The sequence below is a fragment of the Aptenodytes forsteri genome, unplaced genomic scaffold, assembly GCF_000699145.1.
Source record: "Aptenodytes forsteri isolate BGI_AS27 unplaced genomic scaffold, ASM69914v1 Scaffold51, whole genome shotgun sequence".
Classification (NCBI taxonomy): domain Eukaryota; kingdom Metazoa; phylum Chordata; class Aves; order Sphenisciformes; family Spheniscidae; genus Aptenodytes; species Aptenodytes forsteri.
This window is the reverse complement of record NW_008795495.1, coordinates 2993882-3012179: the sequence shown is the minus strand read 5'-3', so window position 1 is coordinate 3012179 and position 18298 is coordinate 2993882. Positions and strand designations below refer to the sequence as shown.

General features: G+C 40.2%; 1 protein-coding gene across 1 annotated transcript; it reads right to left on the bottom strand.

The window, feature by feature from the left end:
- Nucleotides 1-352: 352 nt before the first annotated feature.
- On the bottom strand, nucleotides 353-16918 carry KLF5 (Kruppel like factor 5). The gene is made up of 3 exons (XM_009281720.2): nucleotides 16058-16918; nucleotides 14849-14908; nucleotides 353-2268 (listed from the first exon to the last, which is right to left on the bottom strand). Exons 1-3 carry the CDS (start codon nucleotides 16908-16910, stop codon nucleotides 2090-2092), a joined length of 1092 nt encoding a protein of 363 aa, XP_009279995.1. The 5' UTR covers nucleotides 16911-16918; the 3' UTR covers nucleotides 353-2089.
- Between the last annotated feature and the right edge of the window lie 1380 nt (nucleotides 16919-18298).

The window sequence follows — 18298 nt, the reverse complement described above, 5'->3', positions numbered from 1 at the left end:
AAAAAAAAAAAAAAAAAAAAATCTTTATATAAAAAACATTTCATTCCCTCCCAAAACATTTAAAAAAAACAAAAAACACAGAACTTCCATTGTCAGGAGCTGCACACGCATCACGCATGCACACACACACATTAGGCACTTTGTTTTATTTTGCAAAAAAAAAAAAAAAAAAGTCTTTATATATAAAACATTTCATTCTCTCTCAAAACATTCTACAACTATACAGCTGTTTGCTCCGTCATTTGCATAGGAAATACCACAATACAAAAATAAGGTGAGGTGCTACAGAGAGCACACGCATGCACACACACACATTAGGCACTTTGTTTTATTTAAAAAAAAAAAAAAAAAAAAAGTCTTTATATATAAACCATTTCATTCTCTCTCAAAACATTCTACAACTATACAGCTGTTTGCTCCGTCATTTGCATAGGAAATACCACAATACAAAAATAAGGTAGGGGGGAGGCAAAAGAAGCAAAACAGCAACCAATTTATGCATGTGTTTCCACGTATAAACATTTGAAGCCTTACAAAATTATTTACATCGTTTGTCAACTATTTACATTAAGAGCAACATTTCTAACTATAACAAACAAAACTATAATTTATCAAGTATATGTAAAATTGTCTTAAAAAAAAAAAGAGTCTATCATATACCACAAATAAATAAAGACAAACAACAGTTTTAACAAAGCTAGGTTTTCCTGCAAGACCCTTTTTTGGTATTTTTGATTGTCTATTCTAGCCTTTGGTTGACAGCTTAATATTACGGCTTGTGAAGTCCAGACACTTACTAGGTTTGTTTGGTTTTACTCCCGTTGTCCGGCCAAATCCTACACGGTCTAACCTCATCTTTGGCCCTTCGTTTACTATTTCAAGGCTGAACACTATGGATCAAAGTCATTGTTAGCATAAAAGGGCACCACTTCATTGACTTCAGTGGAGTTTCAGCTACTTTTGTCAGCAGTAAATTTTCCCCTGCGTGTGTCAATCTGAACAGTGGATTAACTAAACTGTACTGTAATTTTAAACAAAATTACTGTATCCTTTACCTTCTAGTAAATTACATGCAATATCCACACGAAACTAGATCATACTGGTGCTGAACCAGCTTAACATGTCTGTATATGAAAATTGCATCCTAAATCCTTCTTTTTAAAGTGATACTAAGTTTAGCTTATAGTAAGAGGTTTAACATTCTGTGTTCATTGTAACTATCCCCGTTATTTAAGCTTCCAACATTGACTTTACGGTTCATTCTAAACATTTTGCCCTTTTAAGCAATTTGAAAACAAAATCCTGCTTTGAATATTCAGTGCACACCGTTTGAGTTAACAGGTACAAAACATCTGAATGCTTAGCTCATTTCTCTGAAGAAAAATGAAGCTAAGTTGGTACTGTTTTGAGAGGTATTTAAATAACTTTTTTTTGTAAATGTGCCGTGTTATCAAAACAACTGCTTTTTTCAGATGATTCTTAGAAAACTTTTGTATTAAACCTAAAAAGCTGATTTGCATATTTACAAAATCTTTGTCATAGCAAACATGCAACATACAGAACAAAATGTTTTGTTCTATGGCCGTTTACGAATTTTTCTATGTACTTTATCTCCACAGAACGACTTAACATTTAAAAAAAACCCACAAGTACTAAATATGTCCAGTAAAAACCTGACAGATTACAATCCATGGCTTTTCCACTGCATTCATTCATCTGCAGCCTCTCATTAATTCTTCTACTAAACATTGTCACAACAATGACAGTGCTTTGGTCAAAACACCGCAAGAGGAAAAAAAAAAGTATAGAGCTGCAATGTGTCAAGACATAATACTTGTAAAGAGATGAAACCTGCTGACTAAAGCCATATACATCATGAGAGCAAACAAACAACCTAACACTCTGGTATTGTGATACAGTGTCTTCCCTTTTTTCTGCATAAATATACAAAATATACATTTCCAGTTTCTTTTGAGATTTCTTTTAAATGGATAACCCATACTCAAAAATTAAACTAATTTTAGTTGTACGTCGAGAGTCAATAAGAAATTGCATAGATACAAAACAGCCTCAACGACAAGTCCAGCTTTTAGTTCTGATGCCTCTTCATGTGGAGAGCCAGGTGATCGGAGCGGGAGAAGCTGCGATTGCAGACTGCACACTGGAAGGGCTTTGCCCCCGTGTGCTTCCTGTAGTGGCGTGTTAATTCATCCGAGCGAGCGAATCTCCAGTCGCAGCCTTCCCACGTGCACTTGTACGGTTTCTCACCTGAAACAGAGCACAGAGAAATGAGACTGTCAGCTGTCACTCTTCGGGAGAAAACTGATGTGATATCACATTGAATGGCACTGCTGTTCCAATTTAAAGAAGAAAGAAACGACAAAACGGGAGCTGATGTTTCCTAATTATTCACAGCTCTGTTCAATAGGCCCCAAACGAACAGCCCCTTTGTTTTTTCAGCGAATTTTGCTCTTGAATCTGTAATTTAATACCTCGGTAAAACGTAAGAAACTTTCAAACATACAAATTGGAGACAGCTATGGTACAGAAATGCACAGAGGTAAAAAAATTGCGTAACACTGAAATACGCTCCCTTATACTCCTCTCAATATGAGAGGGAGTAGGAAAAAAAAAAGCAGTCTCAGTGACAATCTGGCCTAGTTTGTAACTTACGCTTGCACCATCTGAAAATGGGTAAATTAAGTTATACAGAGCTTTTTTTAAGAGGTCTGAAATGGGAAGGAAGATTTCTGTAAAGATTCTTTGTAGCGTGCAGATCTGTTCCAGAGCTTCTGATGTTTGAAGAAAGGGGCACAGTGTGTTAAAAACACAAGGGGGATAGTATTTGCTAAAATGTCAGGGGCAATAAAAACTCGCGGTATCCTGATTTGGGCTAGCTATATATATAGGAGAAAGCACCTAAAAGATCAAAGCACCCATTTTCAGAATTGAATGTCTACAATCAGATGCTTAAATAGCCATATTTTAGAGGTGGCAAGTGCTTGCTGTCTCCATCAGCCTATACTGAGGTAGGGGGAGCACGGCGCCTCTGAAAACTTGCTGTGTCACAGCAGCTCTGAATACAACTTCGAAGTATCCATCTAGTCTTGAATATACCGGCCAAAAATATTTGCATTCATCCATTTTAGAACTATAAATGGGGTATTTTAAGCATGCCTATAATTTATAGATTTGTTTGTTGAAATGGGAGAAACATGAAGCCACAAAGCCAAGATGACTTCCCTGTGAAACCAGAACTTTAAGCATGTACATACACCCGCTCGGGAGCTGGTACGGACATGATGTCACCGCACAAGCAAGCTTCATACAAATAAAGAGGCTAAGATTACCTATTTATAGGCTATTGGTTGATGCTGGTTGACAAAAACACCTTTTAGTTGGGAGAGTCGATTGCTATCTATATCCTTTAAATTAACTTGACCCATTTGGCAAAAAGGGAAAGAAAACCGAGTTTATCAAAGCACTCAGCAGCAGCTTCATCTGGAGCAGAATCAGACCCAGGCTGAGCTTTCAAAAAGTCCTTTCCAACACATCTTACAGATCCTCTCCCTCTCCATTGGTCTCAGACCTTTACCCTCACAGTCTCAATCCTACAGCACTTGTGGAGTGACTCCTACTTTTCCCTGTTTTATCATCACACGGGCACATGGAAGAAGAACAGAAGCCAGTATCCTGCAATCAGACTGGTTTGTTCTGCACCAGTTATGCAAAGAACACCATTTGAGAAACTCAAAAACATTACTTCAGACTCGCTAATTTATCATTCAGGTGAAATTATGAAACTTCTTTCGTCTGGGAGTTTCTACTGCTTCTTCTGATCAACTAACTAGTAACTTTCTGTCTACTACTAAGAGCAGAATCAGCCCTTTGCTCACAATGGGGACGTGACTTCATGTTGGCAGCACAGTTACAACCAGAACCAGACCTCTACAAGGAAAATTTAACGACCCAGCCAAACAACCACCTCTTTGCATAAACGGTGACTGGGATTTCTTGAAATTACAGTGGAAATATATCATCCCTTAAGAAAAACAAACTTAGAGCCTGGGAACACCTCTCACTGAGTTCAAAATTATCTCATGGATGGCAAAGCAGAACACAAATTACTGCAAATTTCTACCATAGTTGAATTTACTCTGCCTGATGCGGATTGAAGACTGGAATGATCTAGGACTCTTTTTTGCTTCATGCAACATATACTATAGGTTAAAATACAGATTTCATTCAAACCCAGTGCGTAAAGCTTTTCTAACATCCGAGAAGCCAGTTGAGATAACACATTTGGTCTTCACGGCAGAGTGACAGGCAAGGTCTCTATTCAGCGAGGGATCTTTTGCAGTATATACATCATCTTTCATGTATTTAAACTGGATTATTAATGCAGTCTGTAGAAGACCGTGTTGCTGATCCGTAGGCATAGCACCAGGGAGATCTTCCCTGAATACTTTGTGTTAAAACACACGTGCACACACGGAGGTTGCACAAAAGCATTACTCCTGCATTTAAAGCACCTTAAGGTAAAGCTAGTGTATTTCTTTCTTTTTCTCCTTTCTTTCCCCTCTTCCCCCATATTAGCTTCAAACTCTTCTTTAAAAACCTTCACTTAAAACTGTCATATTATACTTGATGCTAAACTCCCGATCTTGCGATCCTCCCACTCTTAACTGCCCAGAGAGAGCATATATATGGTCAGGCCTCTGTATACTCCAAACACTTGCTTATCCATTTTGCAGAGTTACACGGGGAATGAGAGAAATGGTAAAGAGGTTGGGGAAATAGCACTTGTTGAACAAAAGCCGAGGAGTATCCAGACCGAACCAGACCGGAATGGGGACCCAGAGATTAAAATGACAGTTTCCAAACTTGGTGTCAAGGAAATATTGAAGTATGTGAAACTTCACGCTACACTGTACTGGAAAAGCAGTCTCAAAGTTGTCCCGTGTAGGTGGTACCTGACCCCGTCTGAGTCCAAACAAAACTGCTGCCCCCTGTTAAAACTTTTTCTAACCTGCGAGCAGCATCAGCAGGTGATATGAAGGCTCTTGGCATATGAACCACTAGCAGTCCGGGCAGCGGTGAACCCTGTGCCTTGCTGGGCGCCACAGCTTCCAAGTCAACATTGAATCCAATGGCCAGACCCCCATCAAACCCCAGGGGACCCAGCTTCCCAGAGACACCATCTAGAAACTTACCCCACTGTCACGGTCACTTCACTGCCTGTCACAGCCACGAATCCTCCCAGGCAACGGCATTGCTCAGGGGAAAAGCTAGGCAGTGCCATGCAGAACAGCACCGCTCCTCCTTGCCGGCCGACTTCTGTAGACCTGAGCTAAACCGAGCAGCGCTCAGGGGATGTGCGGAGGGGAACGAGCCCGTGCCTTACACAAATTGTTTTAACAGTGTTACTTTTATGTACTGGAAATTAAAGCCAGAACGCTGCTTTTAACCCCTGCTTTGGCCAACAGTGAGAACCGGAAAATGTATTTTTAGCGCCAATGTAGAGGCCCAGATTATTTTGAATAAATCCTACGGGTAAAATACCGAATATCTATGTTTGCAATGCTAGTTTCCGTTGGAAAGTTCTATTTAAGAACTGAATCAATTTCAAATGTTTTCCTTTTGGGCAAGGAGGAAGGGGGGCAAGAAAAAGAAGGTGGAGATTATTTTCACTCCTTTAAAGAAAGCAGAAGAACAACTAGCTGGTAGTATTTTCTCTCTCTCAACCTATACACATGCTTTTTGTCACTTAGCAGAAATAAGAATTTAATTTAAGTTCCTGCGGCAAGGGAAAAAGAGCCTCACGTTACATATTTCCTGAAGTGATCCTACTTCTTTGCTATGCTGACTTTAAAGCGCTGAGAAATCCGGGGTTGAAGATTTATTTTAAAAAAAAAGCAGGTATACACAACAAGGGACACTGAACCCTTTATCCACTGTTTTCATTGGCTACATAGTAATGTAAGATTTGTTTACTTTAATGATTGTGCGAAATACAGTAGCTGTAAAGTTTCAGAAATATTTGGTTTTCCTCCAGCAATTTAGGGCTTCTATAGGGTGTTAAACCAAGAATGCCACTGGTCATCAAATACGAAGGCAGTACAGCTCGGTTACTGGAACACGATCGTGGTATCAAACAGATATTTCACTGTAAAAGCAAGAAAACAGCTAACTCCTCCACTTCAGGGGAGCTTCCACGGGATTTGTTAGAATGTCAACACTGTTCAACTAAAACACCATGGAGGAAGCTGGTACCGATTTCCAGCCAAATAGCACACTCCAACCCTTTCTTCCCAAGCCAGAAATATTATACACAGCACTTCTGGGAAACAGAACTGCTTTCCTTTAAATTATACTTCAACAGGATAGGGATTTCATAAGTTTAATTGGATTTCTGCATAACCTCCTTCCAGTATCATTGATTTAAAATATTTTGCTAGGCTTATACATCACAAAATATATTTTTACGTTAATATGTATCCATTCTCCAGTTCAAAAAAAATACAGTTGTGGAGCATGAGAAACAGACTTGTACTTGAGCACAGAAATTTTAAGCCCTAATGTTTAGTTTGGAAACTCTTTTACAGAAAGCACCTAACAAGAGATAAGGGAGTTTAACCTGAAAGGGGACTATTTTGCTTGCAATGTGTCTGTCTGTTAAAAAAATTATTTATAATGCTGTGAGATTGCAAGAACGTCAGAAAGATGTCTGGATAGCCCATGTACCATGCTAACCTAACCAGCCACTCCAACAGATAAACTATCCCAAGGCAGATCCCAAGGTTCGGGATCCTTGCTGATACCACAAGAGAATGGTCTGGACCAGTGAGGCACACCACGTTGGCTCTTCTCCCTTCAATTTATCTTCTTGGCATTTAGTTGTTTTGAAATACACTGATTGCTTTCCTAACATTAATTCTAGCCACTGGCAGCAACCGTCGTGGCCATGCTCATTTGGGTAAGGTACAGTGCCACCAGTGGGGGGGTGACGCTTATTTTGAAGACACCCTCTATCTTCAACACATAGCCTCTGTTGAAGAAAATGTTTCTGTTTAAGATTCTGTTTGGAAAAAACGAGTCACTGAAAACCTCCATTAATGATGAATTTCCCCATTAACAAGAAAATAAGCTTCCTTACTTCACCAGAGTTGTGTGACTTTATTTCTGCAATTCACTGCTAAGACAGCTTTCTTTAAATATAAAGCTGCAAACAGCAAGAGCTGGATTCTCAAACCTAAAGTTAGGTAACTCTATTGGTATGCAGAAATACACATACAGGTATTACACCAGCCAATGCCTGCAACTTCTCTTATTTCCTATCAGAAATGTCTGTCAGAGCGGCGAGTTTGCAGCTTTCTTGAGGAAGAAAAAGCAGCACGCTTTTCAGACGCCAAAAAGACAACACCTGATTACAGCTTGTAAGGGTATAAAAGTATAAAGACACCCCCCCGCCATGCTTTCCATCATTTTAATATTACTTTATTATTATGGAATTGTTTCTAGTGGCAAGTGTTTGGCCTTAAAAAATATTCAAGTAGGTGTGATAAAAAGGTGGTAAGCAAAGCAGAAGTTTCTGCACCATAACTGCACCAGTTATGTACATAAACTATACTATGCCCAGTTTTAAAACAGGTTATTATAAAGATTTATGTTGCCTCAAAGTTTTCTGCTGCATTTGTTTTCAAATTTTTCACATCTTAATGTCAGTTGTCTTAGATCCCTGACATGCTGTAGCCTCAAATTTCTAGAAAAAGTAAGAACAAATGAAATGTTTTTCCTGTTTTAGTTTGCCTGAAATAGCTTTCTTCTAGTTCGCAGCATCACGGTTTTAAACTCTGGTGTCTTCCAGGCTGACTGGAACCAAAAGTAGTTGCTTGGGTGTATATCTGCACTCATTCAAAAGAAGTTTTTAGCTCCCAACATTTACCTAAAATTAGACCTTCCTTCTGCCATTGACTAAGCGCTGTAGCCGTTGTTAAAAGCAGCTTGTTGGTTGGGTTTTTGCCCTTTTTTAAGACACAGGGTTTTTTTAGAGAAAGAGCAGAAAGTTGACATTTCAAAATAAAAAAATCCCCCAGGTGTTTAAAAGCTCTTTAGTGCACTGAAATTCGCGGTTGTCAAAGATGGAGATGGATCAGAGGGCTGACGGCACGCAAGGTACGTCCAGCTTATTTTGTGAGCGACAAAATAAATGTAGTCCTTGAAACATCCAGCCCACCAGTGATATGAATGCATAACATATGCTGCACATTTTTAAATGTGATAAAGCCTCTGCCTAGTATAGTAATGGCTAGAGGGTGACCATTAAGTACTACTTTACAACGAAGCCACATTTTAAGGAATCCTGTAACAGAGAGCTGTTGCGCTTCGTAAGTCCGATCACTGATAAATCAAGCAGTATTTGATCTCTTTCTAACAAAACCACAAACAGGAAAAAAGATAACTGACTGGTAAGCAAAGAGGACAGTCAAAAAGAGCTGTGCATCATTCACTTTCTGACTACAGAGGCGCAGAAGGCATTATCTTCCCAGAGCTCCCACCAGTGCTTGAAGCACTCTTATTTTGCTAAGTGTTGTCTTACGCAGTTCAAGGATTACTGGGGAATCTTGACTGGCCTGTGCAGCGGTTTATTTTCTTTCTGGCATAACATTCTGTCTTAACAGAGGTGGTCTCTCTTCAAGGAGATACGCAAACAAAGAGGAAAGGAATTTTTTTTTTAAGTAGGTTTATAAGAAATCCATGCCATCTGGGGTGCATGGCTGTGTCTGCAAGTCCTGTGCTGAAGAACACGTTTCCTCATCTATGCCTGTGGTGCAAGAACAGCTCTTTAGCTCTCACACCAATAACACTGGCTCTTGTACAGTCAGATAAGAGGTGCTCTTAAAATGGAATTTATTAAACACGTACTGTAGACTTCCAGATTTCCATCTACTGTATGCACACACACATAAAAAAAAATAATGAAAGCAATACATTAAAGCTATTTTAACTCAAAGCGAAGCACTGTACACTTGCCAAAATCAAAGGTTTTAATATGTCCTTAATCAGAGTTGTTAGAGATCACTGCATATAAATAATGCAGCCTGACAGGACAGGAATGCTGCTACCAAGATACTCAGACTAAACTAGGACATTACTTAAATGTTTCTAATCTTTCACCAATGGGAGGTGCAGGTCATCTAACAAACAACAAACACGCTACCCTGGAACCAGGAGTCAATCGTCCCAGTCAAGCTCAGAAATTAATTACAATAAGGAATGTCTAATCAAATAATGGAAAGTTTTAATCACCGGCAATTGCTGAGAATCTTGGGACTATATTAGCCTATGTAGGCCGGTCTCAAAATGAACTATATTTAAAGCCGGTTTCTTAGGTCAACAGTTTCCTTATCAGGAATCAAATATCCTGGAACGAAGTTTAATCCTCTCAGGGAGCAATTGACAGAAACAACAGGTTTTTTAAGCTTTCATGCTTAGAGGGACTTTCTAGGCTTTTAATCAAAATGAAAATATTAGGCTTTTCTTTTCAGTATCTAAAATCTAACAGGAGTACCCCTCACCTGACACCTTGGAATTTAATTCCTGCCTCACAAAAATTGCGTGCTGGACGCTCATGTAAATGACCAGTAATATTTAATTAAAATTTACATTTATGTTGCTAAGACTTCACCCTCTTTTGAGCAACACATTCAAACATGTCTCATTTAGGTTATGACTACAGATAAAGAACCGGATCAATTAATCCCAAGGTCTGCGATCATTCACCAAGTGTTTGAAAAAAAATGCATTATTTTCCCTTAAACTGTGGTTTGCACAGGAAAATAACGTGCTTCCATTTCTCACACAGGCAACTAATGGATTTAGCAGAATTCATAAATAAAAGATACCAACATATTCTCCAGCAGTGTCTAGCAACGCTGCACTTTAATGCACTTTGTCAACAGTTTTATTTAACTCTCCTCCATTTTTCCTTATTGTCTCTATCAATGATGGCATTTAGTGACACCTCCTTAAAGTATAATCTGTGCAACTGACTCATCTAACAGATTAAAGAAGCAGAATCTGCACAGAAATATTAGTTAATAGTTATTTTCATGATGCAAAGATACTTCCAGGATGAGGTTTGCTACGTACACAGAACGCTGCAACCATGAGCAAGGCAGAGTCTTTTGGGGCCTCCGTTCCCCACTTGTACACCGTGAGTGAAATCCCTCACCTAAGTCTCAGGATGATTTGAGTCAATACGTGTTTTCGCAAGGTGCTTTTTTTTCCCCCGCAGGAGTCCAGCTACCACTCGCCTTTCCTTCTGAACAACGGGCATCCTGAATTCCCAGGCAATTCCATATGGTATCACCTTTAACAAGCATCCGTATACAGCTACGGTAAACTCGGCGCGCCAAGTCCTATGGACTGCTGAAGTCTATTGCACACAACTGGTTCTAATTCTGATGTACCATCAGACCCTAATTCTGGATCTATTGAGGCAGAGATCTAAATTAAAATAAAACATTTAACACCTTGAGGAACCACACAAGTCAGCAGCTGTCCCATGCCTATATAAACATTTGAAATAACTAGGGACGGTGGAAGTATTTTGAGTGCATCTCATTTAGAGAAATGCCATTTCTCTTGAGTTATCTCGGCTTCCACTTCCCATCACCAAATACAAACTAGATCTATAGATAGAGATGAAATAGTTCTGCAGTTAATGCTAGAAACTATTAATGGCAAGTCCACCATGTGACCAGAGAACATGCCTGTACAAAGACTCTGTATACGGAAAACCAACATGCAGCTGGAAAATGTCCTCAATGTGCGTGCCTTGATGTGTTCAAAACAATGACAGATTCTCCTCTTAAAACCATACACAATTCTGAAGTGTGCAGCTGTTCACAGAAATTAAAAAAAAAAAAAACAAACAAACACAAACCACCCTGAAGCCAGCAGCTCTTCTGCAACGTTACAGGTAGGGTACAGGTAGGGTATTCCAGGTGCCAGCATATCAAAGGCTCAACTTCCACAGTCCAAATTTTTAACATATAAAGAAATCTAACAGGGTAAGTTATAGGACCGCTGTTTCTAAAGGATCACTTGAGATACATGTATATACCTGGATGCCAGAAAAGGAATTGAAGGAGGTTTATCTACAACACAAAAGTGACTGCTTTTCACTGACATTTGGCACGTTTTCCAAGTTGGATACATAGCTGTTATGCCAGAGCCTTAAGGTGGTTTTACTGCTGGACAGCCTGCAATAAATGCATAACCCCCTCTGCCATTATATGCCGTAGTTGCACAATGCCCGTTATGAAACGAAACTTGTTCCATGACTAACAGGTAAAATTATTTTAAAAGACAATCCCTGCTTCAAAAGGTCAAAAAATCCAATCCGTTTTGAGAGATGTTCCAGCAGGTACTTTAACATACTGAATACCATTTTACCTGTTTCGGGAATAACTAATATCAAGTTAAGATACCATACTGAAGTGATTTAAGGCATTAAAATGTACCAGACATCTGCTCCAGAACTGCACGGAGATGGATACAAAATGTCCTGTATCTTTGCAGCATTTGAATCTTTGTTCATGTTCAATTTTGGGGTTACCAGTTTACCAACAACTAAAATTTACTTCATAATTTACAAACGCTGAAGCATTACCTAGAGAAAGAAAAACGGGTGCCTGCTTCAGCGACTGGTACAAACACATTAACCTTGCTTATCTCTTTACATGAATACTGTATTCCTAATCAACAGCAAAAGTCCAGTGTAACTACATTAAATCAGAATAACTATACCAGCTTATACCATCTGACTTGGTGTAAGGTAAACACCTTGGGAACACCTAGGAAGAAAAATGTAAGAGATTTTCCTCTTGTCCATTTCCTGTAGTTTTATTTAAATGTAATTTATAAAGTCTGACAGTGTGTTCATATCTGAATTGGAAAAAAGACTAGAGTCTACATTCCACCTATCAAAACCCAACATTTCCCTTAGGTTTGTTTTCAAAAAACATCTACTAAACCCAGTGAAAACCTTTCAGAAGAGAAAGGCTGTTAAATAAATACTATGAAAAGGCTGAGATTTTCCAATACAAAAGGAAAACCATAAGGTCTGTCTTGAATTTTAATGGCAGACAAACTTTGCTGCAGGCTCTTTTATTTTAAGATGACAGATTGCTGAGAAGGGTGGGGACTGGTTGGGATGAGAGAGAGACTGCAGCCAATTTTAAAAGGTATTGTTAAGAAACTAAGAATAAGGAGAAAACAACTTCAGTGGTCCATGATTACTAAAGAACGGGTTTAGCCAGATAAACAGGTCTGCTATCCCTGGAGGGATTTGAAAGAATATCACACACAACTTTATTAAAATGGATTACGTGACACTTGCTTTAGACTTTGAAGGTAAAAGCTTCACAAGAGTCCTTTTTATTAAAAAAAAAAAAAAATTAAAAAAAAAATCAAAGCTCAATAGTGCTGTATGAATTCATAGTTCTGGGGGATGTGGTGCACAGAGGCACACACCCAAATTTAGCCCTCGGCATCAAGCCCATCTCTTTGGAGATCAATAGCGAGATTCCCCTGCACTCCTGGAGGAGCTGTGCAACTTCACAGGTTTCCCTGAGTTTGCGCCCATTTACTTTAACATTCAGTAAATCAATTTACAGTACTTGGTAATACACATTTCAACCGTATGTTAAGGCAGAGATCAGAATCGGTGCTGGAAATCTTCAAGTATTAAGTGAATATTCAAGAGAGTTAAACTAATCCAAACTCTGAAATAATGCAGGTAACAGGATACGGACTCACATTCTTGCAGGTAATGCACGCTTTAGACAGTTTATCCCTTCATTCATCTCCCCAGAAGACCCTTTGTATTACAGACCTGCTTAAGTTCACTAGATTTTTATCTAAAACAACATTCTTGTTTCCATGAATACATCAGCTCCTCTGACCTTTGCACATTTATCCACATTTCTAAGGTCAAATATGTATAGGCAAAAAAGTGAAGGCAACGATAAACATTAGTGACCCTAAGCAATACATATTAGCGATGTGGTATGTGTTTCTATGCACACAAGTATTAACTTTATAAACCCTAAAGTCATTACTACTCAAGGTACAAAAAAGATATAAAGTGATTTAAAAAAGGAAAAGTGTACGTTTCAAATAATGACTATGTAATGTTCATTTTTAGACTAAAGCTTTGCTTTTATCTCTCTTCCTAGTTACTGTATAATGGCAAGCAAGATACTGAAAACTGGTATTTAGTTGCTGGCTAAAGCGTGTAAGTGGAAATCGCACACTCTTAAACTTACAGATTGTTTATTAAAGAGCAATGGGATTATACTCTCTGACATTACTCAGGTTTATAGCCTCATGAAAATATTCCCTTCTTACTAAACTTGCTGGTAATGAGTGATTATATGTATCAAAAATATTTCTAACAGTGTTCTTGTTTAGCCTATTACTAATGCAAAGCAATAATCTTTGTACAGTTGCTTTTAATTTTTTACTGCGACTGCAACACAGGTAACTCATTTATCAAAACAAAATGTCCATAGTAACATTTAGCCTGGAGATACTCAATTTCTTTACAATAATCCAACGATCCATTCAAAATAGCTGCTGAATTCTGGCCTTGTTTCTATAGAGATAGTGAAACATTTTGTTAGATCATAGCTCACGCTAAGTTTTGTTCCGACTTTCGGTTTAAACTTAGGTGAAACCCCATTACTTGAACGGCACAGCCGTAGAGCCTGCTTCAATAAGCGAGTTGCTTGATCTGTGACTCGTGTTGTGCTCTGAATCGAGGCCCATGCATAAAAAAGCTGGGGTTCATACTCAGTTTTAAAAACAGGACTCTCAGCCCTCTCACTGATTTCTTTACCAAATCAGTAATGTGCTTTTCACTGATTTAGCAGGACCAGTTCTGTACTAAGATCCCAGCAAAGAACTATCCTAAATAGTTTCAGGTGTGCTGTTAGGGAGCTATGTTTTTCTCCCTGTCTCCCTCTCTCCTCCTTCCCCCTGCCTCAGCAGGTGAACGCTTAGGAAGAGCACCTAGGGCAGTTCCACCTCCCAACCGCTGTCCTCTGCATGCATGGCTCCTGCGCCCACGCACAAGCAACGCTCTGTCCCCAGCTCCGCTCCATGCGGGCTCATGAACGGGGACTGCTCCTGTAGCTGCAGGCGGAATTTGATCAAGGTACAAAAAACAAGTGTGACACACTGACACTTCTCATTTCCTCCATTTTAATGTCTTTCATGGACAAAAAATTGAAATTATGTATTTTTTTTTTAAAATAAATATATAAAACCACTTGTCTTAAAAACAAAGCACACTTAATGCTAAGGACAAAGCAAATGGAGATATCTTGGGAGTTTCCATGACGTTTCTGAAAAATTATAAGATTAAATAATTCTAACAGGTCAAAGAGAAAGCACAAACCAGAAAATTCTATCTATTTAGATAAATCTTGAAAACTATAACGTTTACTATGCTTAATACATTATTCAAGAGAAAAAAGTCCTTTTTTTTTTTTTTTCAACACTTTATGGCATTTTAGATTGAAAAGGAAAGTTTCCTTCTGTTTTATTCTTAGCTATTTTGAGTTCTGTATTATAAAAGGTTTAAGAAAACCGCATTAAGAATAAAAGCAATTTTTCCTCTCACTGACCAAACCTTAAATTTTTCTTAACTGAACTGCCAGCCTGAACCCACACCACTCTACAGAAAACAGGGAGAAGATGGCAGATCAAACATGCTTGCTTTCTCAGAAAATGTGTAAGCCATGAACGAACAAGAGACAGTGAGAGAGTGAGTACATACCTGTGTGAGTTCTCAGGTGCGCTTTTAAGTGAGAGGACTTTGTATAAACTTTCGTGCAGCCTAAAACAAAACAAAACAAAACAGCAGAGGGGCATTTCAGTAGGGAGAACAGGAACGCTCCATGTTACGTTTAAACTTCCTCACTCAGCGTTGGGGTACTACCTGGGAAAATTTAAGTTTACTACCTTCCGGCACCATAATCATTTAGAAGCAAAATTTGATACAGAAAGCTCCTAGGGAGATGTTGCTTTACACAGAAAAGAGAAAAACGCATATGTTTCTGTTAGACTTACTACCTTGTAATGTAGTACAGACCAATAGCTGCTACAATCTACGTACAGTAACACCTGCTACATAAATTAACAACTCGGAGGGGGACTTTATTTTTTAAATGTTTCCTAGAGAATTTGCTCAAGCCAGGCTCGGTGTCATCATTACCCAGGGCTCAACATAATTCTTCCATTGAGCATTTATCATACTGCACACCATTCGGGTGATACACCGCTGAGAGTTACGTTGGCGAAGGGGGAGATGAACCACGAGCAGCATTTCTCTCTGTGCTCGGATGGGTGCGAGCGTCTTGTATCTGGGATCACGTACTACGTGGAGGCACGGTTTATAGTCAGGTTCCTCTTCCCCTTCAGCATAGGAGAAGGAGAGGCCGGAAGGGAATCCATCTGTGGAGTTTTCAGAGGTAGCTTTAACGGATTTATGCGGGCAGTTGAATCCCCTGTTCGTAACAGGGAAGATCCGGCCGTGGCCTCGGCTACTGGGAGCTGAAATGATTCTTTCAGCACCAGCGCATTCAAACTGAGCTGTACTGCGTTGGACAAACTGAACCTCTGCTCCATCGTGGATATTGGAAAAGTGGAGCAGGAGCTGCATGGTCACACTGACTTATATGAGAGAAGGCCATCTTTTTTTTTTTTTTTTCCTATGGGGTACAAGTTTCGTAACATGGTAAAATGAACTCAGGCATTTAAGAGAGTTAACAAATGACATGAAGAAAAGAGTATAAGTTACTTAAAGAACATGAAGTGTGCCACACAAAATAAGACAATAAAGAAGAGAAATTCTTCTTTAAGAAGAAATTATTTGGTTCTCCCTAGGTATAGACTACAGCTAAAGAAAACTACTTATACCTCGTCCATGATTATTCACACTTTTTTTTATTGCAAGAGCTGGGATTTTCTGGCACGGATTGCTTACCAGGATAGTCACAGTAGTGGATACGTCTTTTCTCCAAATCTGGGTTACTTCTCCTGTTGTATCTGACTGGTTGGATGTTCTGGGGGGTTATGGGCAGAGTCGCTGGTAAATTCGGATTGTGAATTGCCAGCTTGGAAGCTATAGTTGCGGCGTACGATGGAGGAGGGGTTAAATTCTGGAGCATCTCTGCTTGTCTATCTGGACTTCCAGGCTCTGAGCTTGGGGGCGAAGGAGGGAAGTAAGTGGCCTGCTGCTGCAGGAACTGGTTTGGCATGGTGTAGGTGCAGGGGGGGATGCCCTGGAACTGTTTCATCGCAGTCTGTGGAACAGCCGAGGAGAGCGTGTTAAGGCCCGCCATGGCTGACGGCATGGAGACATTGTTAAGGGAGTCCATCACGGCTGCCTGAGTAGTAGTGTTGGGCATATCTAAATCCGGTGAGCTCAAGAGCTGATATAACTGGCCTTGCTGGGGCGTGACGGAAAGATGAACATCTGGAGTAGGAAGCTCCTGCTTGATGAAAATGTTGTTCACATCGGGAGTTTGGTGGGAGCTGAAGATGCTGGTAAATTCGGGGAGGGCCTGAGTGGGGGCAGGGGCAGTAGTTTCGCTCTGGTGACTGAAGATGGTGACCGGCTCTGTCTTGATGTGGGTTACACAGGGTCGCTGAGATTTGTACAGGCCAGTTCTCAGGTGGCTAATGTCAGGGAGGAAGACGTTCATGTTGATGCTGTAAGGCAACCCTTCGCTGTCAGTGAAAAACTGGTCTACAACCGAGGCACTGTCTCTTCTGTATTTCTTATGTTCGGGGATGACGGGAACGGGTGGGAGCTGAGGTGCCAGGTATTTCTCCATTTCACATCTTGTCTACAAAAACAAAACACACCACAATACACATGATTTGTTACCAACTAAGAAAGATGATGGCGTGCAAGTCGCGTGAGGCTTTGCAAATAAAAGGCAATACTGTTCAGCCAGCCGCAAGCTACCTATGGAGGAAGTTATAAACATTCATGCTAATGAAAACCTGTCTTTTCTAATCGGCGCACTAATCAACATCATCAAGGACAAGGAGATAAAAGTCATGGCACAAGTCGTTCACGCAAAGCAAGCATTAAGATACGACACACTTTTCATCTTTTATGCCTACAAGACAGTGCGAGGCGCAGAAATGACAGGCACTGTGCCTAATCTGCAGATCTCCTGCTCTGGAATTCACTGCTCGAGCAGGGTGACTGCCTATCTGTTTCACCCGCTTCTCTTTGAAATGCTAACTCTAAAAGCCACATCCTCAGCTGGCTATTTGAATGCTAATACTTCAAATAATGTTTATATATATATATATATATTCTATACTTCCAGGATTTTTCATCCTTAAAAGAAAGGTATTTGATTAGAAATACGACACCAAGGCGTAAAGTTATAAATAATATAAAATAAAAAGAAGACGGGTTGACTGCATCAGAGTACCCTTTGTGTAAAGAGTCTCCGGGACTACACTTAAAAAAAAAAAAAACAACTATGCAGTGTATAATTGGCTAATAGCGTGATAAACATGTCCCTATCCATGCTTCGGTCCTAGGAGAGCTCTTTAATTACTGGGAAATCATTCTCTTAGCGTAGTGGTGCGAGGGAATCCGTGGGTGGCTGGAGCCCGATACATTACTGGTACAGTCATCGGCAAAACATTTATCACGCACTCTCCAGTGGGCAAATGCTACATTCCCCCCTGCCCTGTCAAGACTGCGCTCATACCAGACCCGTTTAGCACCCCGCAAGAGAAAGCAGCTGACAAACAGCAACTCTGCCCGAAAGTGGATTTTAGAACCTTTCTTCAAAGACCCCCGGTAAACACCACAAACAAACAGAGCCGCCTTCCCGTCCCTTTGATCTGGATCTGCCCCGACATGCCAGGCTACTTTTTCCAACTCTTGTTTACGAGCCGAGGGCAGCTCGCTTTGAAGACGGGAGTTATTTATTCGTTGGGGAAGACACCACCGAAACGCAGCGCCCGACAGACCGCTGTCTTCCCGTCCCTTTGATCTGGATCTGCCCCGACATGCCAGGCTACTTTTTCCAACTCTTGTTTACGAGCCGAGGGCAGCTCGCTTTGAAGACGGGAGTTATTTATTCGTTGGGGAAGACACCACCGAAACGCAGCGCCCGACAGACCGCTGCCTGGCACCGGGCGTTCCGCCCCACCACCGCCGACCCCGGGGGCTGGGGCCGCAGGCAGCCCCCGC

What these genes read in the sequence shown, in the direction of transcription:
- KLF5 (XM_009281720.2), bottom strand. Translation starts at nt 16,910, where the DNA reads ATGGAGAAATACCTGGCACCTCAGCTCCCACCCGTTCCCGTCATCCCC. An exon ending in CCACTACTGTGACTATCCTG is followed by an intron (nt 14,909 to 16,057) that starts GTAAGCAATCCG and finishes GTTTTGTTTTAG; the next exon opens with GCTGCACGAAAGTTTATACA. An exon ending in GCACCTGAGAACTCACACAG is followed by an intron (nt 2,269 to 14,848) that starts GTATGTACTCAC and finishes GCTCTGTTTCAG; the next exon opens with GTGAGAAACCGTACAAGTGC.